Here is a 23,938-nt window from a genome sequence, read left to right as displayed (position 1 = left end):
TCACCGCCGCGGTGCTGGCCTCTTGTTGGCTGGAGAGGCGTCGGAGCTGCCGGTCCTCCTCTTTGGGGGTCGCCGGGGCCCTTCAGGGGAGCCTTCGGTGCCCTGGCTGGAAGCGGAGGGCCCGGGCACAGCCTGCCCTGGCTCCTCCTGGGGCTCCTCTTGCTCCGCGGGGATGGCAACGGGAGCAGAGGGCTGGCTGCCGGGACCCCCACCACGGGCTGCGGACGAGGTGCCGGGCAGCTCCTCCGTGCTGGGTCTCGCAGGGCTGCCGGAGGGGGCTGCGCTGGGGGTGAGAGACCCTCCCTGGGAGGCAGCGGGGCCTGGGATGCCCGCGGGGCTGCCCTCCCGCCCCCCGGCAGCACGGCCGTCCCGCCGTCCCAGCAGACGGTGGGCCTCTCTGCTGCGCCCTTGCACGGCGACACGTGCACGCTGTCGCGCCAGTGTCGCCGTGGGGTTTTGGCGGGAGACCCCCAGCATCTGGCCCGGCAGCTCTCTCTCCAGCCCGCGGTTGTTCGGGGTGCCCATGAGGGTGGCAAACATCATCTCCTGCTCCCGTTGGACCAGGGGCTGCAGGATCTGGATGAGCGTGGAGTTGTTGCGCAAACCGCTCATCCAGTTTGGGGTGTAGAGGCCACCCACAGGACGCCTGGGCAGCCCTTCTGCAGCCCACCGTTGGGGTGCTCCAGGGTGATGGAGGTGGTGGGCGGCTGGGTGCCTGGGAGCTCCTCCCCCCTGGCGGACGACGGCTGGTGGAGTCACGGGTGGTGTGACGACGTGCTCCACGTAGTCATCGTCCGCCCGCACCGAGTGCAGGATGGAGCGGATTCCCCTCTTGCAGAGGGGGCACTCGGGCTTGGTCTCAGCCCACCGCAGGATGCAGGGGTAGCAGAAGCGGTGGAGGCATGGCATCACGAAGCTGGGCTCCTCCCAGCTGCCCAGGCAGATGGGACAGCGGTCCTCCAGCTCCGTGGCCATGGCCTGCATGTTCTGCGGTGGGCTGGGGGGAGCTGGCGATGACGAGCCGCTCCCTCTCACCGGCGCTGCAGCAGCGGGCGTCACGCTAGAAAAGGAGGAGAGGCCACGAGCATTGGCTGGCCCGTTGGCTGGTGGAAGACATGCCCAGGTCCCTCAAGGAGGAAACCCTGGCAGCCCCCCAGGGTGAGGTGCCCCCTCCCAGCTCACCTGCGCTGCTGCGAGCGCGCCTCCTGGGTGCCCCGGCTGCCTGAACCTGGCAGGGCCGGGGGGAGTCCTCCGACGGCTCTGGGGTCGGGCACTGAGAGCTGCACAGAACAACTCCCCGAGCACAACACCAGCACCAAAGGCCTCGCTCAACACTCCAAACCTCGCCAACTGCTCAGCCGGAGTGCGGGCACGAACCGGCTGGGTGTGGCCCGGCACCCGAATATAAGCAGCAGGGGACGCCTGGTCACAATCCATCGCTAGGTGACATCACAGTCTGTCGTTGGGGGACATCTCAGGCCATCCGTCGGTGACGAGAGAACCCATCGCTTGGGGAATCGGTGACATCATTGTTTGGTGACGTCACAGTCTATGGCTCGGGGATGCCACAGCATCCATCCTTTCCCGAGGCGCTCACCCCAGCAGCGCTGCAGCCCCAGCACAGGCGTCTGGGGTTACCGCAACGCCACCGCCCACTCCATCCCCCCATCTCTTGTCTTCTGCTCAGCACAGTGTCTTCCCAGGGCCCCAGTGGCCCCCTCAGGTCGCGCTGGCCATGGCAGATGTCTCCAGGCACATGCGGCAAGAGGGTTCACTTGGTAACACCTCGTGCCTCCCTGGGAGGCTGCAGGACAAAGTCCCACAGGCTCTCCCCACACCCCAGCGCTGCTGGCCAGCCCTCTGGGCTCCCCCGATTCCTCCCAGGAAGCACGTGGCTCCTGCAACATAGACAGTAAACGCCACTTGATATCGGCACCAAAAGATACTGTTACAGGAAAGTCAGTGCTTCAAGTCTAGTGTTAGCTATATTTGTCTTTATTTCACCAGTAATAGTAAATAAGCAAGCAAGGAATCAGGATTACTTTGCCCTTGCTCTGTCTATGTCACTAATCCTTATTTCTGGCTTCTTCCATTCAAGTAATCGCTACTGTGAATTTCCAGGCCAGAGCTTATATTTGTCAGCTAACAACTTTCTTCTCTTAACAATATTTTCCACAGATTTCAGCTGTTCAGCAGCTGGTGCAAACTAAGACCGCATCCAATAAACCATGCCCTCCCAATTGCAGCCTTTAGCTGCTGCCAGGGTAAGAAAGGTGACTACCATGCTAAAACGACTGATACTTAAATCACTAAGTATAGCTCATCAGTATTTTTCCTTAGGCCAACTGAGCACACATCAAGTTCCCTGGGACTACCTTGAGAGGAGCATTCCCCAAACAACACCAGACTGCACAGTTTCTTTGCTGGAGAAGAGCACTCTCAAGAGGTCGGCCTCCCTGTTTGGATGTAAAGGGACTGACCTCAAAGAGTGTGACTCTTCTCACACTCCGTTTTTCCCAAGGTGTGATTGCCTGAGCAGAGGGGAGGCAGGGCATTCCTTACCTGTCTCTTGCAATGTCAGGCAGGAAATGATGGATTCTGCTGAAGATTTAAGAGTCGCCATTCTCTCTCATTTAGCTTCACTCTTTTAAGCCTGGGACAGGGAGAAGAGTTACGTCGTCACCTTCAGTACACTCAGTGATTCATCTCTTCTCTTTTCAGAGTTATATAGGAAAGCTTCTTCACGCTGAAGAGCGCTCAGCGTGCTGCTTTATGCCTACACACTAGCTGACAGATCCAACGTAAGGAAAAGGGCTTCCCTTTCAATGAAGCTGACACTAGCGTGGGGGGGTGTTCTTCTTATTTTTTGCATTAGAAGAGAACCCACCGCTGACACCTCTTTTCCCCTGATTCTTCCCAGGAAGCACTTGGCTGGCTCTTGGGGGTTTTCTCCAGCCTTCTCCACTAGCCAGAGGGCACAGGGGTGATGATCCCCTCTGCCTCAGCATCCATCAGGCCTCATCTGGGCACTCTGTCCTTTTTGGGGTCCTGGAGACAGCTTGTCAGGCCAGAGGGGCTCAGGGGAGGCAAGAAGGGTCTGTGGGGCCAGGGCTGGTTCAGCATGGAGCAGAGAAGTCATCGGGGCACCTCACAGCATGGCCTGGTGCCTGTGAGGAAGGCATCAAGGGGATGGGGACAACAGGCTCTTCCCAGCGCTGCCTGGTGGGAGGGTGAGAGACAGTGGCATCTCCTGAAACTAGAGAGGTTTGGGCTGCAGATAAGGAAGGAAAACCAAAATCCCTGTGAGGATCATGAAGCACTGGAGTGGGTTGCCCCGAGAGGTTGTGGGATCCCTGAGCCTGGAGGTCTTCAAGACCTGAGTGGCCACAACCCAGAGCACAACTGTCCCAAGATCACAAAGCGTTGCGCTGAAGTCCTGCAAGAGAAAGCATTGCCAGTGGGAAACACAGCAAAGGTTTCCAAAGATGCCACAGCTTCCAGAGGATTTTGACTTCCTGGTTTCATTTCATTCAGCAGCTTTCACAAATATTTGTTTAGCACAGGACAAGACAGGACAGGACAGAACGGGACAGGACGGGCTGGGACGGGACAGGATGGGATGGGATAGGATAGAATAGTCACAGTTGGCAGGGACCTACAACTGTCTTCTAGTCCAACTTCCTGATCAGTCCCCGGCTGACCAGAAGTTAAAGCCCATTACACAGAATCACAGAATCACAGAGTCGCAAAATCACAGCATCACAGAATGGTGGGGGTTGGAAGGGACCTCTGGAGGTCATCTGGTCCAACCCCCCTGCTACAGCAGGATCACCTGGAGCAAGGTGCACAGGATCTCGTCCAGGCGGGTTTTGAGTATGTCCAGAGAAGGAGACACCACAACCTCTCTGGGCAGCCTGGTCCAGTGCTCTGTCACCCTCACAGAGAAAAGGCTTTTTCTCATATTGAGATGCAACTTCCTGTGTCCCAGTTTGTGCCCATTGCCCCTTGTCCTGTTGCTGGGCACCACTGAAAAGAGTCTGGCCCATGGTCTTGACATCCACCCATTAGGTATTTATAAGCATTCGTACGATCCCCTCTCGGTCTTCTCTTCTCCAGGCTAAACACACCCAGCTCTCTCAGCCATTCCTCACAGGAGAGACGCTCCAGTCCCTTCATCATCTCTGCAGCCCTCCTCTGGACTCTCTCCAGTACTTCCCTGTCTTTCTGGAACTGGGGAGCCCAGAACTGGACACAGAACTCCAGATCTGGCCTCACCAGGGCAGGGCAGAGCAGACGGGGAGGATAAACTCCCTCGACCTGCTGGCCACGCTCTTCTTAATACACCCCAGGATACCACTGGCCTTCTTGGCCACAAGGGCACATTGCTGGCTCATGGAGAACCTGTTTTCCACCAGGACTCCTGGGTCCTTCTCTTCAGAGCTGCTTCCCACCAGGTCAGCCCCTAACCTGTACTGGTGCTTGGGGTTGTTCTTCCCTAGGAGCGGGTGCCTACACTTGCCCTTGATGAATTTCATTTGGTTCCTCTCCGCCCAGCTCTCCAGCCTCTCCAGGTCTCGCTGAATGGCTGCGCAGCCTTCTGGTGGATCGGCCACTCCTCCCAGCTTGGTATCGTCAGCAAACTTGCTGAGGGTGCACTCTGTCCCCTTGTCCAGGTCATTGATGAATATGTTGAACGAGACCAGACCCAGTACTGACCCCTGCGGCACACCACCAGCTACAGGCCTCTAACTAGACTCTGTGCTGCTTCGCACAACCCTCTGGGCTCTGCCATTCAGCCACTTCTCTACCCACCTCACCGTCCACTCATCCAACCCACACTTCCTAAGCTTACCTATGAGGATGTTATGAGAGACGGTGTCAAAAGCCTTGCTGAAGTCGAGGTAGACAACATCTACTGCTGTCTCCTCATCCACCCAGCCAGTCATGCCATCATAGAAGGCTATCAGATTGGTCAGGCATGATTTCCCCTTGGTGAATCCATGCTGACCACCCCTGGTAACCACCTTTTCCTCCACATGCTTAGAGATGATCCCCAGAATGGGCTGTTCCATCACCTTCCCGGGGATGGAGGTGAGGCTGACTGGCCTGTAGTTTCCCAGGTCTTCCTTCTTGCCCTTTTTGAAGGCCGGAGTGACGTTGGCTTTCCTCCAGTCCTCAGGCACCTCTCCTTTTGTTTTACAGCTGACTTATTGCACGTTGTAGCAACTGGTTACTAATGCACAAAATAAATGCTGCTGTTCTAACTGACCTATTTGTTTATTTAGGATATCTGTTTCTGAGTGAAATAAAACTGGAACAGAAATCAGTTCAGTGAGATCCTTTGTGATGGTGGAATTAACTTGGTTTTTCTTCCCTGCTCAGCTCTAATCTGCTCCAGGGCGATGTCTGTGTCAGATGATCAACCTCTGCTGTTAAAGTGTTCCTTCTGGAGATGACTGACGCAAGACATGGGACTAGCAGGATAAGAGACTGTGCCCAAAGATACAGTTTCACAACTTACCCTGAGCCTCACTAGCTAGTGGAGCTAGCTTTAGTCAATGCTTTTCACCTATGGCTGCTGTGAAGAGATTGCAAACAGTGTTATGTCTATCTTGGTTTAGATGCCCTTTACACAATAGGTACAACCTGTAAAGTGCAGCTCAAGTGTCAGCATCATATTCAGGCATTTCAGCAAGCTAGTTGAGTGAAAACATCCAATAAAGCACTCAAGTTTTATCACCCTTTATTTTCTGTCTAGTGTTGAATTTGAAACCTAGTAGGAATTCCTAGCAATCTATCACTGATGGCTTTGGACTTCCACCTGAGAAGAAAAAGTAGTAAGACCCAGCTCTGTTCCTCTCCGAGACTGCAGACGTGTTGACCACTCCTTCAGTTCAGGGCTTTGTGCCCGGTGAAGACAAAGTGACTGGGTTCAGTATGGCCAGAATGACTCTGAAAAAAGTAAAGTGAGAGTGAGAAGTGGATACCCACCCGTTTGAACTCTGGCTTCTGCTGGCATCATTGTGTAAGAAAGATTGCCCACTTCTTCTGGAGCTAAAGCCCCATTGTTTTCACTTAAAAGTATTGCTAATGACAATCATAGCCCTATGTTTCTGCTGTTTCTTCATCAAAGGACATGTGTGTAAAATTTGATTAGAGGCTGTAAAACTACTATGGTGAAATGGGAGATTGTGTTTTCCACCTTTTTCACAAGAGAAGAACTAAAAATGTTAAGAGACTCCCCTGAGATTATAATTAGAAACACATGGTACAGTGGACAGAAGGCAGGATTTCTAATTTCCAATCCAATTTTTGCTACAAGATTACTTTTCAAGTTTTTTAAGAAATTGCCAGGCCCTCGCCTCTCCCATTCCCTCCAAACACATTCAGTGTGACATTGGAGTAATAGTCTTATCAAATGCGTTCGAACACATAACAAGCCATGTAGACATGAAGTGACTAAGCCCAGCTTAACAAGTGATTATATCAAATACTTCTTTTAATTGGAAAGGCATTCTGAGTGTCGCTCCTTTACTGAACACAGGTCTGGGACTTATTATTAACCACTAGATGCCACTGTTGTTCCTATAGAAGCAGCCCAGCCTGTGTTTTGGTCTGTCCGTGAAAACCCAGAACACATTTCCCCGCGGTGTATTGAAATACTGGTATAGCATTGAACTAAAAAATATAAATGCAGGTACACACGTGTGCTATTTCTGCTCCAAATATCCTTATACTCTATTCCCTTATAAACTGTCTTGATAACACATAATGCCTTAAGGTCCATTTTCATCTTTGAGGTGTGTAAAAGGTTTATGGTCACCTCTCATGGGCCCACCTGCTATTTTTGTGACAAAAATAAGCACTGTCAGACCTAAGGAGCTGGCACAGCTGATACTGACCGGAGTCACTTCAGTGTATGCATAAGCGATGGAAGTGGCGCAGCGTCAGACATTGCACCTGTGCGACCCCTTAGCAGCAAGTTGTCTGAAATTTTAGGACACTGTGATGGTGAGGTTGTGTAGGTGTAAAGGAGCCCTTACTGCTGGAAGTCATACTGTGCAGGACTTGCTGGGACCCAGCACCCCCCAACTGTTTGTGGGAGTGGAGGGGAAGGACTGTGGGACAGCATTTTTTAAATGGAAGACTCATATGGAAATCTGAGACAATCCTAATCCTGGTAATCCCTCATGCCATGGTGAAGCCTTCTGAAGGAGAGCCTTCCCCCTTCACTTGTTGCCTGTTAGTAGCTCCGTGAAGGCAGACCCAGAATCTGCCACCCTGTTGCTCCCAGAACATTTATGTGCCCGGACACATTGATCGGGCTGTTGTTTTTAGTGGTGACAGCGGAGTGAATAACTGGTACTCAGTGCCTTGCTGCTCGGCATTATAAATCCTGCAGCTTGTGTGATGTACAGAGGAAATTAATGATGGGCTGCTTTGGAAAGGATGCTCAGCCCTGGGGAAGCCAGAGGGTATGTTTCCTGAGCATGATGCTTGCACATCTCAGAAACACAAAGAGCCCACAGCCTGCTCACTGCATGTGGTGAAGGCACAAGGAAAAACTGAAATTTACTTCAGTGAGTGATCTTTCATAGCTAAAGACTATGCAGAGTAGGAGGCCTTTTTCTTCGTTAGGTGGGCAAAGTAATTTCTGTCTTTTTGGAAAAAGGTTTGAAATTTTTTCTCTCACAACTATTCCATTACTTCTGCTAGCATCACACCGTACCAGCTTCCATACTCCTCCTCTTGCCTTGACATATGTGCCTGACAACTGATAAAGTCGTGGGAAGTGACAGAAAATCCCATAGACTTAGCTACAAAAATGGGTGGTTTTGCTGACAAATGATTAAACATTTGCTACTGCATCTTCAGTAGCTTTGGTGTATTTCAGTGAAATGACAAATGGATGTGATGAACAATTTATGACTCTTGCTGGAGATGAGCATCTTGCACAATGAAATTAGGGATGCATATAAATATGGAGGAGACAAGGGAGACCTTAAACTTCAGAATTAAAGCTATCTCTGCAGGCACAGTGGCCTGAACGTTTAATTCCAGGTGTCAGTCATCCTGGGCTGTGGACGGTGCAGTCACCCCGAGGCTGGAGGATGAAGAGGCTCTGCTCCAGCACCTTGGAGCTGGTGATAACAACATACGCAGGCTGTGGGAATCCACACCACAGGAACAGACATGGTCAGGGAGGGCTACAGTTCTTGGCTGGAAAGTTATGAAGCGTTTGAAGTGAAGAGGCCGGGGAGCAGGGGCAGAGGAGACGGCTTCCCTCCTCCTGAAACTACAGCCCTCAGCTGTCTTTCCATGACCACCCTTGGGATGAGAAACCGGGGCAGGACGGTCCCACCCGCCGTCCCGTGGCCGCCCTCGGGTGATGTGAAGCTGCGGCCGCAGATGAGCCGCCGGCCTCTCCCGACGCGGAGGCGGGAGCGGGGCGCACCGGGGCCAAGAGGCGCGGCCGGGCGGGCGGCCCTGGTCCCGGGACTGGAAGGGGGCGCCGGAGGGTGGCGGGGCCGCGGCGCGGGGGAGCTGCGAGCGGCACCTAAAAAAATCGTTTCCTTCCGGAGCGGCGGCGGCGGCGGCGGCCACTTCCCCGGAGCGGCTCGGGCACGGCCGGCGGCGCCCTCCGGGGTGAGGCGCTCGGCAGCCGCGGAGGAAGCTGGCTGAATGGCGGAGCGCGGAGCGGGGGCCGCGGCCGCCGTGTGGAGGAGGCTGAGCTGGTGGGAGGGGCGGGGAGGGACCAGCCGCCGCGGTGACAAGGTGCCAGCGGAGCGGAGGGGCCGCCGCTAGTGCTCTGCCGTCCTCGCCGCCGCCCTCACGCCCGGAGAAGTTTGACTCGGGAGCAGCGCAGCCGCCCGGGCCGGCGCGGCGGGGCAGGGAGCCGCGGCGGGAGTCGCCGCACCCGGGGCCGCAGCGGGACGGGGGTCGCCTCCAGCGGGAGGCGGCGGGGGGAAGCCGGCGGCGGCAGCGGCGCTCCGGGAGCCGCCCCGCCCGCGCCATGGCAGCCCGGTCCCGGAGACCCTGGCTGAGCGTGGTGCTGGGGCTGGTGCTGGGTTTCACCGCCGCCTCCTGGCTCATCGCCCCGAAAGTGGCCGAGCTGAGCGAAAAGAAGAGGCGCGGCTCCAGCCTCTGCTCCTACTACGGCCGCTCGGCGGGGCCGGGGGCGGCCGGGGGCGCGGCGGTGCCGGGCGGGCAGCAGGCGCCGCCGGAGGCAGCGGCGGTGCTGGGCGGCACGAGTTTCAGGAGCAGCCCCTGGGAGCTGCCGCCGCCGCCGGCGGAGGACATGGTGTCCAGCCCCGCCGCCGGCGGGAAGGGGAGCCGGAGGAGGAGGAGGAAGGCGGCGAGAAGCGGAGCGGCCGGCCCGGCGGCAGCCACAACGGGAGCGGGGACTGGGGGGGCGCCCCGGGCTACGCCAAGCCCCGCAACTTCCTCTACGTGGGGGTGATGACGGCCCAGAAGTACCTGGGCAGCCGGGCGGTGGCGGCGCAGCGGACGTGGGCGCCCTCGGTGCCGGGCCGCGTGGAGTTCTTCTCCAGCCAGGGCTCCGCCGCGCCCCCCGGGCTGCCCCGGCTGCCCGTCGTCGCCCTGCCCGGCGTGGACGACTCCTACCCGCCGCAGAAGAAGTCTTTCATGATGATCAAGTACATGCACGACCGCTACCTGGACAAGTACGAATGGTTCATGCGGGCGGACGACGACGTCTACATTAAAGGTGACCGGGGCGCGCCCCGCCGCCGGGAGGGAGGGAGCGGAGCGATGGCCTGGCGGCCCGGCGGGGTCCCGCGGGGGGTGGGGAGAGTCGGTTCCCGCCCGGTGGCGGAGCGCAAGGGGTACCTCGGCCCACCCACCGCCCCGGCGGAGTTTGCTTCCAGCCACCGTGTGCGGGCCGTGGGGTGCTGTCCCGGCGCTGAGGTGCCGGTGGGAACCTCGAGGTGCCCCCGCGGGGCCGGGCCGGGCCGGGCCGTCCTTGGGGAGGCCGCGGTGCCGGGGCGCGTTGGAGGGCTGAGGCGGGGGGTTGGACCGCGGCGGGCGCGGTGAGCGGTCCTGGCGTGGGATCTCGGTGCTGCGGCCCCCGCGCTTGCTGCGGCGCGGCTCTCCGGGCGAGGCTCTGCCGTGGGCCGGCGGAGAGGGTCGGTCCGGCCCGGCCCGGCCCGGCCCGGCCCGGCGGAGAGGGGCCGTGGGCGGGCAGCGGAGCGGCGGGGTGGTGCCGGCGCCGCGTCCCGCCGCGCTCGGCTGCGCAGCCCAAGGGTGGCAGTCCCGCCTCGTCCCGCCGCCCGTGGGCAGGCGGCGGGCGGGAGCGGCGAAGAGCTCTGCCGACTGCGTCCTGCTCCGGCCGGGCAGCCCCCGCCGCGGTTGCGGCTCAGCCCGAAGGCTTCGACTCGGTACTGCTCGGAAGTGATGTTCTGAGCAGTAACAAAAGTTCTGCGTTGGCTCGCTGACACTTGGGCTGAGCAAACGCAGCCGCCGAAGGCTGCTTGTAAAGCTGCTGTTCTTTGCAGCGTGTGTCTCTGAAAAGCACTGGCCCTATTTCACGAGGTTTACAGCACCATTAAAAAAAGATGTTCTGCAACCCGCTTGCTTTTGGTCTGCGCTTGTTGCTGCTGCTGTTACTCGTGCAGTGTCCTGCTCTTAGGAAAGAAAGAAGAAACTGAACTTGTAAGCCTAGGTTGTGAGCGTGGTTGCTTGCAGTATTGAAAACACTGTGAAAAGGTAACTGGAGTAACTGTATGCTTCCCTGTTTGTCACTTGCTTTTGTTTGAGTGGTTTAATGGGCTGCTTGTTTGTCAGCTGTCATTCATCTGTGAAATACTTGCGCACTTACGCGTGTATCTATGTATATGTATTGGGTTGCAGATGTAGAAGTTGTCACTTTGGGCTCATTGCAGAGTTGCAATGAACCTGTCTTTAACTAGTTCCAAGGTTCTGAGTTAAACCTATCCAGAAACTTTTGATGTCAAGTAAATTTGAAATCAGAGTTTCTGAAAAGAACTAGGTGAGGGGTTTGAAGGAAAAGTCTGTAGACATTGTAGCACTGGAAATAGTTTGGAAGGAGCCTGAGTCTGGCTCAGTCTGCAAGTTCAGACTTCTTTTTTCCCCCTGCTGCCCTTTTAAACTGGACCCACACCATGAAATTTTACAGAAGAAAAGATTTGGTTCCTAAGTGGAGGCAGACCTATTAGAACGGACACCCTCAGCTCTGTCTGACCTAACTGGGGAAGCAATCGGGTGCTACAACCGGGTGTTTCAATCCAGCACTCGACAAGTAGACAAGAGACGCGTGTGCATTCTGGAAGTGAAGAAGATGAACAGCATCATCAGCCTACCGCACAGACTCTGACGTGACTTCTTCTTGTTGCTGCTAATAGTGAAAGGCTGGGGACTTACAGTCCCAAGAATTTACAGACCAAGAACGCCTGAGTGACAACACTAATCCATTAAGCTGGAAAAAACAGAACAACAAAGAGGAAAACAGCAGCAGTGGCAAATCACTATAAACCATACCTGCACACATTTAAAGTGACTCCCACACTTCCCTTTCATTCACGGATCATTGCTTTTTTGTACAGCTCTATTCATCTTGTGCTGATTTGGGTGCCCAGCACCTCTGCTGTAAAAATAATAAAAAATAAAAACATTAACACCCCGCCCCCCAAAATAAACTAAACCTGGAGGGCTGTAAAGAAATGCCCAATTTGTTAAAGAGACTCAGGGAGGACTTTTTGTTATTAAAACCACAATCGACTAAACCCTTCATTCAAGTTTCCTTTATGTCAGGTGTAAACCCTTAATAAACTGGCTCTTCTAAAGAAAAAGAGCACAGTAGCTACTCCTGCCAAACACAGATCAGGGCTTAACCAGTGGAGCTTTAATTTCACTCAGAACATCCCATCTCCATTACCATGATGTTTGAAACTGACTGCCTTTTGACGTTATTAGCACTGAATTGTCCTTCCACCTTATCCTTTCTTCACCTACTTATGAGAGCCCCAAATGGATCTCCTCTGCTGGCAGCAAGACACGCACAGTCACGCAAAGCCTCCCCCTGTTTCCAACTCTAACACCATTTGGTCAAAAGCCCTCAGCTTCACGGCCCTGCCCCAAAGCTCTACATTTCACCCCACACTAGACATACTTGGGTTTTATCCCTTCCTAGGGGACCGCATTTCTTCCTTACTTTCTGCTTTCCTCTTTCAAGCTCTTTCAAGCTCTCACTTTGTCACATCCTTCTCCCCTCCATGGGACAAGACGGCGAGACACTTCCACGGAGTTCTTCTTTCTCTCTCTCAAGAGATTTTCAAGTGATCATCCACTCGGGTACCCTCATTCTGCCTACTAACAACATCTCACAGTCTCGCCTTCCGTCTCCTCGCCTTCTGTCTTCAGCGCTGATCATGCGGACGTGCAAGCTGCAGATGTCATGTTCCCACCCCTCCCTGCTCTTCACCGCTGCAGGGCTTTGCCGGCACCGTGTCACCTGCTGGGTCAGGGCCTTGTCCTCTGAACTCTTTGGAAACAACAGCGTTCCTTGCATCTTGGCTACAATTCCATTTTTCAGCGGCATAGAGAATAACCTCTGCTAGTGGGAAATTCACTTGCAAAGACAGCTTCCGCTCTGAAAATTCCTGTGCGAGCTTCTAAATCATCCAAAAGACAGTGCCTGGCACTTTAATGACTATTTATTTCTAAAGCGATCGGTTTGCTAAAATAGATTATTATGTAATGACATATTGCACAGGTTTTTGCAGAAAAAAATTACTTTATTCTTTTGCTCAAGAAGAATCTGCTTATTTCTGCATGCATACACGTGTGTCTGTATATAAACACACAATATAGTAACTGATGTGATCTGTATTCCAAGGCAACTAATTGGGTTTGTTCATCCCTTGAGTGTGTACCTCCTCCTAAAGCTTTGGAAAAAAGGTTTTACACGTTTAGTTGCAGTAATTTCACAATGACCAATGTCAAAAAAGAAAATGGAAAATCACAGAGTATCAGTTTGAAAGACCAAAAGGCAACTTTCCTGTAAGTGCACTGAATTGCTTCCTTTAGTTGGAATGAAAGCCCTCAATGATTAACATCATGTGTGATTAAGCTCTTTGTGAGATGAAGTCAGTCTTATTCGTAGTCATTTGTCTGCTAGGAGGTACAAGTAGACCTGGAACAACGGCTAGCATTTTGCACATGGGATGTGATCATGCAATACAGCACATTCCCTCTCCAGCTAATCAGGCATGTTGCCCTTACACAGGAAAAGGCAATTTTTACCTCGTGCTGCAACATCATCTTTAGGACAGCATAGTTATCTTGTCACCGAAATCCGGGAATAAACCTCGTAACACCAATGTAGTGTTAAAAGGCAGGCATTCTTTATTGCAGCGCTGGATGCACGGGGGATAGCTCCACCCAACGTGCATGGCAGGTGATCACCAACACACAGGTTATATAGAATCAAAATATACATATTCATTATGTTTCCAAGAAAAGGCAGTCCTATGATAATCATTTCTGGGAAATCATTTCCATATTCTCCTCCCCGTCACGCATGCTCAGTGATTTGAGTCGGTGGTCCTCAAGGGTCTCTGGTGGTCGTCAGTGGTCTTGCACCTGTGTCCGCTGGATGACCTCCTTCATGCAGACATGCGCAGTACCCTTGTTGTAGGTGCATCTACCCATAGCAACTTACTTCATAAGATTAATATTCCCGGGCCTATTGTCCGGTTGGGTAGGGACTGTACAAGGAACATAGCAGCATTGTACCTTGCCATGGTCAGTTAGCTTCATTACCTATTACCTTGGTTACAAACTAATTTTCCCAATCTGATTCTATAGCTACCTTATAACTTTAAGTTACAAATATAATCAAATTATCCTAACTTTTATAACTTTTGATTGCTTGTCAAAATATATGTGACATTTCCCCCCTTCGAAAGTTTTGAAAATTATTTCAATACTTTCACTATATTAATCATTTTCTATGTTGGAGAAAACTCTGGGATTGTTTGTCTCTTTTGCTGTTCTGCAACAGCTTGAACGATCATATGAGTGAAAGAAGCTTCACGAGTAATTTGCTTTCTCAGATATGTTAACCGATTCATCATTTTCCAGGCTATGACATACAATATTGCTGACAAGGTCAAACTGATCAAAACCAATATTAAGAGAATTACGATGGGGTGACACAACTTGTTTAGGATGCCTGTAGCAGTAGGTGACCATCCGAAAAGTGTGTCCCACCATCTAAGTTCTGCATCTCTCTGCGCTCTTTCAAAAACTCGGTGTATTTCTTTCACATTGTGATGAACAGTTATTAGGGTTTTTTTGTCCATTTTCCTTAATTTTTTCCAGAATTGCAATCAAATCCTTGCGTTGTAATAACTGTTTCACTAAAGTGAGATTCATTCCAATGGGTATAGGTAACAATTCATGAATCAACATGTAATTAGACTGCAAAAGTTGGTGAGATGTGACTGGGGTCGAATAAGAAAAGTCACATCCATCAATTTTAGTAAAATTACAAACACAAAAATTTGAATGATTTTTAATCTCTACGACTATCTTATCTACATATAAAGAATCACAAACAGTCCTTAAACATACACAGCCCTTACCAATATATATAATAACTGTTTTAGGGTTCTCGTTAGGATGAACCTCAAAATGGCAAATATTTTGTTCACTATCCAGGCAAATATCTTGTGCCTCAATTGCATTACCTTCACAGACAAATCCTTGTTGTTCTCGCACAATGCAAGATTCCAAATTAACAGTTTGCCATTTTTCATTCATCTTTCGGGCCCATACTCTATGCTCGGAAGGATAGAGTATAGTTCCGTTGTGGTTCAACCCTAATGCAACAATGGGATAAATTGGGTATATAGTAGCATTAGATATAGTGAGCACAAAAGTTGTAGCTGTGTTTGTAACGGGATCATAAGTAAAGTTTACCAGGCTCCACCAGGACTGGAGTTCTTTCTCAAAATCAGTAGCACTGTCCCAAACTATTTTCCTAATTTCAGTGGGGAGAGTGCTTTCTTCACCTTCTCTTATAACTGAGGCAGCTACCAACTGCATCCATAATTGAGCCTGGATACAACTCAGAGCCAAAGAGAGGTTATTTTGGATCACCCCAAGTGCGTCTGTAATTAATTCGTGGTCCCTTACATTTACTCTTTCCCATGTTGGCAATATATTTGACAACAGCCACTGGTTAGTTCCTAGAGTCAATAAAGAAGATCGTAAGGGTTGTTGTAATTTAGTCAAATCACTAACTGAGGCAGCCAATTTGTTCATTATTACTTCTGAATCAATGCTATTTAAAACTCCCAATCCTGTTCCCAAAACACCGGTCAAGTCTCTCCGTGTCCTTCTCATAGTAAGAGTTCATTTCTGCAGCCAGGTTGTCCATCCCTCATATGAAATTTTTAAGAAAGGTGAACAAGCTGGTTGAATATCTGAAATATTGTTTCGCACTGACAATTCAACTCGTTTGAGAGACCATGCCGGGTTAAACAACATTTGTTGCAAGCCTGTATTTCTAATCACATACGGTCCAATTTCAAAGATTTTCGAATTAAGCGCAACAATTGGTTGGGTAGTAGGTATTATGACGTCTATTTTAAGTTCTCCCCAGTATTTGGTGTTATTTTTACCACATATTACTTTATGGGAGTATTGTACAGCAGTCACATTTAACCAACAGTCTAAATTTTGATTTTTACACAAAATAGGGCCATGTGGTCCAATTTCATAACTGTTTATAGGTTCAATGCGAGATTCAGTGATTAATCTGTATCTTATTGTGATGTCATTTCCTTGTGGTACCATAAAAGAGGGGGTGACTTCACCTTTACTAGTTAACGTAAAGAGAGTATCTGTGTCAGCATGAGTGACTACTGCAACAAGCATCACTAGGGGTTTAGTTACAGCATTTATTTTGAATTTAAATGTAAGACCTGACAGTCCTCCTGTCAATGGATTAGGTCGCCAATTGCACACCACATAAACTGGTTTAGTTAAAGTAAAATTATGCCAACAATCTCCTTGTTCCTTAATACAGGATTTGGTGATTTCAACATTATTGGTACTAGGGTCTAAGGAGTAGTGACCGACATTCTGTTGGCGGCAACACGTAATGAGAGAATCTTGTTTGTTACATTTCCATTCAGTGGTGGGACAGAATCTCATTGTAATATTAGAACTAGGGTCTAATAGATTTCCGGAGATGGTAATTGAAGAAGCTTTCTCATGAAGAGATCCTTCCATCTTTCTGCATCCTACTTGAATTCTTTCTCCAATTGTTCCAGTTAAGACACGGACCCAGTCCTTTCTGTCCCATTCCCACTCAGGTGAGTGGTAAACTTCAGATTCATGCATTACTACAGTGGCTAAATTTGGGGAACGGTCTTTGGGATATGGTCCCACACTCCAGGTATATTGGACAATAGCTTGGGACCATGGCCATTCTGTATTTCTTTGGCTACAAATTAGTGATGAAATACAAAAAAGTGTTATCAGTCTAATCAAACAATTCATAATATTCATAATTCAATAGATAACAGGCTAAAGAAACTGGTCCTTAGAATTTTTACACAGTCTAAGTTTCAAAGGTCCCTCTTGCGTACATGTCCACTGATCTGGCGGTGCCTTCTTTACTCGAGTGTAGTGAATCCAAGGCTCCACTCCTTCTACCTTGATTGTGGTATAAGTTGTTAACAGTACCTGGAAAGGTCCCTTCCACTTCTCCTGGAGTGGTTCAGAACCTCATGTCCTTATATACACAAGGTCACCCGGCTGGTATGGATGTACAGGCGTATCAAGAGCAAGCGGCCTGGTCAGCACAATATATCTTCTAAGCGCTTCAAGGGTCTTTCCTAAAGAAATCAGATATGTTTGTAAATCTATTTCCCCTGTTACCCTCATGTCCCCTGGGATTAAGGGAGTTTGGTAGGGTTTGTCATATAATATTTCATATGGACTTACACCGTCTTTAGACCTTGGTTGGATTCTTATTCTTAACAGAGCTAATGGCAAAGCCTGTGGCCATTTCAAAGATGTTTCTTGGCAAATTTTACTCATTTGTCTTTTCAAGGTCTGGTTCATCCTTTCCATTTTCCCGCTTGATTGCGGTCTCCAGGGAGTATGTAAATTCCAATTTATCCCTAGGATTTTACTTACTTGTTGGACTATTTCTGCTACAAAATGTGGTCCTCTGTCAGAAGATACGCCCAATGGTACCCCAAATCTTGGTATTATTTCTTTTAGTAATATTTTGACCATTTCTCTTGCTTTGTTGGTGCGGCAAGGAAAAGCCTCCGGCCATCCAGAAAACGTATCAATCAATACCAACAAATATCTATATCCATTCTGTCTAGGTAACTCAGAGAAATCGATTTGCCAATAATCTCCTGGGGAATTACCCTGCTTTGTTACTCCTAAAGGTGCTTTCCTCTGGTTTAAGGGATTATTTTTAAGATAAATTGGACACTTAGCTATTATTGATTTAATTATTCCTGTCACTCCTACACACACTACAGATGTTCTCAAATTTGTAACCATAGCATCCACACCCCAATGTGTCTGTTCATGTTCTTCCTTTGCAAGCTCTGTCATAATTTGTGGGGTCACTATTACCTGATTCTCTGGTGTTACCCACCATCCTTCCGCATTTTGGGATGTCTTTAAGTTCTCTGCTAGTTGTTCGTCTAGCTTACTGTATCTTGATTTTAAATTTGGAATTTTTATCTGTTTTACTGGTATTAATGCAAGGATACCTCGTTCTGCAGTCTCTTTTGCAGCTTTATCCGCCAATCGATTACCTATATTTATAGCAGTTTGACCAAACTGATGAGCCTTGCAATGCATTACAGCCACTTCCTTTGGTTTCTGTACATCTTGCAAAAGTTGAAGAACTTCCTCCTTATATTTTATAGGTGAGCCCTGGGCTGACAACAGTCCTCTTTCTTTCCAGATGGCTCCATGAGCGTGGATCACACCAAATGCATATTTAGAATCCGTCCAAATGTTTACCCTTTTCCCTTCTGCCATCCGTAAAGCCTGCTTCAGCGCCACCAATTCTGCTTTCTGCGCTGATGTATTTGCAGGTAGTGTCCCTGACTCCAATACCTTGTCAGTGGTAACAACAGCATATCCGGCTATTCGCCTTCTCTCTTGCACAAAGCTGCTTCCATCCGTAAACAGTTCCAGATCAGGATCCTTCAAAGGTTCGTCCTTCAGGTCCGGTCTGCTGGAATAAACTTGTTCAATAGTTCCCAAGCAATCGTGTTCCAATTTCTCAGTAGGATTTTCTGTTGTCAGGAACATTGCTGGATTTACAATTGTTGTGGCTTTTAATTCCACATCATCTTGTTCCAATAGGACAACCTGGTATTTCAACATTCTGCTAGGGGATAGCCAGTGACCCCCCTTTTGTTCCAAGACAGTTATAACCATGTGTGGTACATATACCACTATCTTTTGGCCCATGGTTAATTTTCGGGCTTCCTGGATCAGCAGCACTGTCGCTGCCACGGCACGCAAACATCCCGGCCATCCTTTACTCACGTTGTCAAGTTGTTTAGAGAAGTATCCCACTGGTCGCTTCCAGGATCCCAGCCGTTGCGCCAGTACTCCAAGGGCCAAATGTTGCCTTTCGTGAACAAACAGCTCAAAAGGTTTGGTTATGTCAGGTAAACCCAATGCGGGGGCTGTCATCAATGCCTTTTTGAGTTCTTTAAATGATTTGTGGCATTCAGGTGTCCAAATCAAATATCGGTCTTTGGATTCCTTCAAGGCTTCATATAGGGGTTTCACATACAGTCCATAATTTAAAATCTAGAGTCGACACCACCCAATTATTCCCAGAAAGGCTCTCAATTCCTTTGGGCTGTTAGGTTCAGGGATCCGACAAATGGCTTCTTTTCTTTCATTTCCCAATTGTCTCTGTCCTTGAGATATCTCAAATCCCAAATAAATCACTGCTTCTTTCCCTATCTGGGCTTTGTTTCTGGAAACTCTGTATCCTCCTTGGCCCAGGAAATTCAGTAAACTGATGGTCATTTCAAAACATGTTTCTTTGCTTTTTGCTGCTATCAAAATGTCATCCACATACTGTAATAATATACCGTCTCCTTGATTCTGTTTCTTCCACATTTCTAACTCTTTTGCCAATTGATTTCCAAATAATGTGGGGCTATTTTTAAATCCTTGTGGAAGTACAGTCCATGTTAGTTGCATTTTTCGTCCCGTATTAGGACTTTCCCATTCAAAAGCAAATATGCTTTGACTTTTTGCATCCAGAGGTATGCAAAAGAAGGCATCCTTTAAATCCAGTACAGTAAACCATTTATGTTCCTCCTTCAAAGATGTCAGTAAAGTGTATGGATTAGCCACTACTGGGTGTATATCTTGAACTATTTGATTTATGGCTCTTAAGTCCTGGACCAGTCGGTATTCCTTGCCTCCTGATTTCTTCACTGGTAATATAGGGGTATTATATTCTGATTCACATTCTACTAACAGTCCGTATTCTAAGAATTTTGTAATTAATTCCTCTAATCCCTCTTGGGCTTCCCACTTAATAGGATACTGTTTTTGTCTTACCGGTTTGGCTCCGGGTTTTAAAGTCACCTTTACTGGTTCTGCCAGTTTAGATCGTCCTGGAGCTTCACTTGCCCATACCAAAGGGGTTACTGCATTGTCCACCACTTCTGGAATCTGTTCCTCCTTGGAGGAGTCCTGTAACATAAACACCCTCGCCTCTATGGCTTTTGATTCTGGTATTAGTAATCTGATTTCTCCATCTTTAAAAATTATTTGTGCATCTAATTTGCTTAATAAATCTCGCCCTAATAGAGGCAACGGACATTCGGGCATATACAAAAATTGATGTGTAACCCACTGTTTTCCTAACTTAAATTTTAATGGTTTCAGGAAAGGCCGGTTCTCCTTTTGCCCCGTCGCACCAACGACCTCTGCTGATTTATGGCTGAGTTTTGCTTTACATGTGTTCAATACCGAATATGTAGCCCCTGTATCTACTAAAAATTCCATTTCTTCATTCCCTAGCCTTAATGTAACCAGGGGCTCAGCTAGGGTTGATTCCCCCGGTCCCCTTCATGACTCATTATCCAAAGTCATCAATTTAATAGCCTGGAGTGTTGAATTTAATCCCCCAGCTTTGGGACAATCCTTTTTCCAATGCCCACGCTCTTTACAAACCATACATTGATCCTTCGCCAATCTAGGGACCACTCTTCCCCTCCCAAGCCCCCAATCGACGATATTCATTCCTCGTCCTTTTCCCATGCCCCCCTTATTATTCTCAGTCAAAATGGCCAGAATTTTCCCATCCCTTCGCATTTGTCTGACTTTTCTTTCTTTTTCTCTATTGTTATACACAGTCCAAGCTATTTCAAGCATTTTGCCCAAATCTCTGGACTCAGCTCCTTCCAATTTTTGAAGTTTTCTCCTGATGTCTGGGGCTGATTGTCCCATAAATATAGAGGCCAATTGTATAGCCTCCTCAGGTTCCTCTGGGTCCAGATTAGTATATTTTCTAGCTGTCACCTTCAGTCTTTCCATAAAGGCCGAAGGGGATTCGTTTAGTTCTTGTCTTACTTCATATAATTTAGACCAATTAATTGCTTTTGGCATTGCATGTCTAACACCAAATAAAATCCACTTCTGGTACCTAGTCAGCATCCCTCTGGGTCCCGGCTGATTAGGGTCCCACTCGGAATTTGTGGATGGAAAATTCTGGTCCACTGTCCCTTGTATATTTCCGTTAGCATGGGATCTTTCCACTTCTTTCCTGGCTGGATTTAATACCATTTTCTTTTCAGTACTTTCCAACAATGTATCCAATATTACTTGTAAATCTTCCCAATCGGGGTTTTGGGTTCTAATTATTGTTTCCACTACCTTGGCAACCCTTTCAGGATCGTCCCGATAGGTGCCCGCAGTCTCCTTCCATGCCCTCAAATCAGTTATTGAGAAGGGGACTTTCACCATTACTGGACCTTCATTGCCAACAGCCTGTCGAAGAGGGGCCTGGAGGACAGTTAATCCGTCTCCTCCCCTTCTTCCTCTCGTTCTCCCTGCAATCGGGCTGAATCCTTCTGCCTCCCCTTCCACAGGAGAGGCAGAAGCATTGTTAGCCTCCAGATTTTGATCCCTCTGATCATTTCCTAGCCTTCTGCGAGGCGCAACCAATAGTTCAACATCATCATCTTCAAATTCACGTTTAAGACACCGTTTACCATTATCACAAGCTCAGCAATCTTTTTCCAAATTTTTATCAGGTTCCTGCCCCTTTAATGCCATTATCGCGGAATCAGGTGAAAACAATTCACATTGCCTTTGCCATTCCGGATGATTTCGCAATGTGAAAAACAGATCTACATATGCCATTTCGTTCCATTTACCTTCCCTTTTACAGAATAACATTAATTGCAAAATGGTGTTATATTGCAATGTCCCATTTTCCGGCCACTTTTCCCCATTTTCTAAAGTGTATAGTGGCCACCAATGATTCTAATATTCAATCAACTGTTTCCGAGTCAAAGGATCAACATTTCCCAGATCTTTCCAGTGCTTCAAAATGCATCCCAGTGGTGTTTTTCGTGGGATTGGTTTCTTACTCGGAAAAGTGCCCATCTCCCAGGGACTTAGTGGTTGTGATTGTGCACTATCACAAGCACTCAGTCAGAGGGACCCCAACCCGTGTTAGAGCTCCCTCAGGGATTTCCCCTGCCACTGGAAATCCCAGGGATTTCTCCTGCCACCAGAAATCCCAGCCTTGGAGGCTTCCCCTCCCCTCTGGGCCCTGCTCCACAGGCTTTCGCCTAGCAGAGACTTTTACCTGAGACGTCTCCCCAGCCCAACTCTGCGCAGCTTTCACCGCGCCTTACGAGCAGGCCTCCCGTGCTCTTGGCGTGGGCCTGTCCCAACGTGGGCCTGTCCCGGCGTGGGCCTGTCCCGATACGGGCCTGTCCCGATACGGGCCTGTCCCGGAGCCACGGGGTCCTTACATAAGGTACCTTCACATACTTCAATTAAATGAGAATGCCTTTACCTCTCCCAGGGGTCTTGCTCAAAGCTCTTCGGTCCGGGGATCGGAGGTTCTGCCCGAGAATTCCCCGGTGCCGGCTGGAGGTCCTGCGATCCCACGGATCCGTCGAGGTTCAAAAGCAGTGTCCCATCTGGGTCGCCAAAACTGTCACCAAAATCTGGGAATAAACCTCGTAACACCAATGTAGTGTTAAAAGGCAGGCATTCTTTATTGCAGCGCTGGATGCACGGGGGATAGCTCCACCCAACGTGCATGCCAGGTGATCACCAACACACAGGTTATATAGAATCAAAATATACATGTTCATTATATTTCCAAGAAAAGGCAGTCCTATGATAATCATTTCTGGGAAATCATTTCCATATTCGCCTCCCCATCACGCATGCTCAGTGATTTGAGTCGGTGGTCCTCAAGGGTCTCTGGTGGTCGTCAGTGGTCTTGCACCTGTGTCTGCTGGATGACCTCCTTCATGCAGGCATGCGCAGTACCCTTGTTGTAGGTGCATCTACCCATAGCAACTTACTTCATAAGATTAATATTCCCGGGCCTATTGTCCGATTGGGTAGGGACTGTAAAAGGAACATAGCAGCATAGTATCTTGCCATGGTCGGTTAGCTTCATTACCTATTACCTTGGTTACAAACTAATTTTCCCAATCTGATTCTATAGCTACCTTATAACTTTAAGTTACAAATATAATCAAATTATCCTAACTTTTATAACTTTTGATTGCTTGTCAAAATATATGTGACAATCTAACAGCAGCAGGATTAAACATACAACTACTATACAGGTAAATTTCAACACATGTGAAATATTCTGCCAGTCAGAAGCTCAACAGGGGAAAATGCCCTAAGGCAGAGTTTTATGACAGCACACAGTTGTTGTACAACGCACAGCACAAACCTACTGGGTATCAGTCTTACTTGCTTCAGATTTGGTGCACTTCTCTTTTCTAATACCTGCGGGTGTGCAGTATATGAAGTAAATGTTCAACTTTCAAAGCTGCTTCTCTCTTGGCACACCCGAATTCTGAAAACTTCCATAGAAGTGTGCAGCCTGAAGCAGTATTTTGTGTTCAGCTGTTTGGGTCTCTCTCTTCTAAATAACTTGGTGCTTCCCTAGAAAGTGAAAAAGGAGGGTTTATAGCAGTAATGTTGCGTGGAAATGCACATTGCAGTATATAACAAACTGCCGAGGGAGAGAAGAATTTGCTAAGGAAATAAACGCATGTCTGACCTTGAAGGTTGTGGATGTCCCCTCCCTGGAAGTGTTCAAGGCCAGGCTGGACGGGGCTTTGGGCAACCTGGTCTAGTGGAGGGTGTCCCTGGTTTCCATGGTTGGAAAGAGATGATCTCTAAGGTCCCTTCCAACGCAAACCATTCTCTGATTCTATGGTAAGCTGCATTTCCCATGCAGCTGCGAGTCTACACAGGGGTACAGGCACCCTGCCTGTCGGACAGGCAGCTCAGACGAGGATCTGGGCAGCTGGACGCTGCAGCAGCTTGGCAGGCTGTAGCAGCTCCCTGGGGAGTGGGGCAGCCCTGCAGCCAGCGGCCAGGGGCTGCTGCGCCTGGGGGAAACCAGACAGGCAGCGTTGGCCATCTCTGCCTGCTCCCACTGAGACGTCTGGTGGGACCAGCTCACTCCAGAGAGATGGCATCCTGTCTCTTAAACATCTAAAAAAGCCCCTCGCTTGCCCACCTGGAAATGTTTTCACCTGCTATGGCTGGAGGCTGAATGCTTGCTGAAAATAAAATGTTTTTCTGCTGTTGTTTTCTTAATCCATTTTGCCTTCATTAGTCAGCACAATGCTGTGGACCATAAGGGTGAGAACCAGCGTAAGCTCCCCAA

General features: G+C 49.2%; 3 protein-coding genes across 3 annotated transcripts; 1 reads left to right on the top strand and 2 right to left on the bottom strand.

The window, feature by feature from the left end:
• LOC129199816 (E3 ubiquitin-protein ligase rnf146-like) lies at positions 1-975 on the bottom strand. The gene has a single exon (XM_054810862.1). The coding sequence runs from the start codon at positions 973-975 to the stop codon at positions 1-3; it is 975 nt and encodes a 324-aa protein (XP_054666837.1).
• An 8,038-nt stretch (positions 976-9,013) lies between these two features.
• On the top strand, positions 9,014-10,388 carry LOC129199815 (chondroitin sulfate synthase 3-like). The gene is made up of 2 exons (XM_054810861.1): positions 9,014-9,245; positions 9,329-10,388. Exons 1-2 carry the CDS (start codon positions 9,014-9,016, stop codon positions 10,051-10,053), a joined length of 957 nt encoding a protein of 318 aa, XP_054666836.1. The 3' UTR covers positions 10,054-10,388.
• A 1,451-nt stretch (positions 10,389-11,839) lies between these two features.
• Positions 11,840-22,146, bottom strand: LOC129199814 (uncharacterized). Its single transcript, XM_054810859.1, has 3 exons — positions 21,875-22,146; positions 15,487-16,886; positions 11,840-11,845 (listed from the first exon to the last, which is right to left on the bottom strand). The coding sequence occupies exons 2-3, from the start codon at positions 16,555-16,557 to the stop codon at positions 11,840-11,842; spliced, it is 1,077 nt and encodes a 358-aa protein (XP_054666834.1). The 5' UTR covers positions 16,558-16,886; positions 21,875-22,146.
• Positions 22,147-23,938: the final 1,792 nt, after the last annotated feature.

The sequence above is a fragment of the Grus americana genome, chromosome Z (assembly GCF_028858705.1).
Source record: "Grus americana isolate bGruAme1 chromosome Z, bGruAme1.mat, whole genome shotgun sequence".
Classification (NCBI taxonomy): domain Eukaryota; kingdom Metazoa; phylum Chordata; class Aves; order Gruiformes; family Gruidae; genus Grus; species Grus americana.
Note: the sequence above shows the minus strand (reverse complement) of the source record. Positions and strands in the feature narration are given on the sequence as shown.

Bases quoted from the DNA above. Each gene is read 5' to 3' on its own strand.
- LOC129199816 (XM_054810862.1), bottom strand. From the start codon at position 975: ATGGCCACGGAGCTGGAGGACCGCTGTCCCATCTGCCTGGGCAGCTGG.
- LOC129199815 (XM_054810861.1), top strand. From the start codon at position 9,014: ATGGCAGCCCGGTCCCGGAGACCCTGGCTGAGCGTGGTGCTGGGGCTG. The intron at 9,246-9,328 runs GCACGAGTTTCA...GCCGGCGGGAAG, and splicing joins GGCAGCGGCGGTGCTGGGCG to GGGAGCCGGAGGAGGAGGAG.
- LOC129199814 (XM_054810859.1), bottom strand. From the start codon at position 16,557: ATGAATATTATGAATTGTTTGATTAGACTGATAACACTTTTTTGTATT.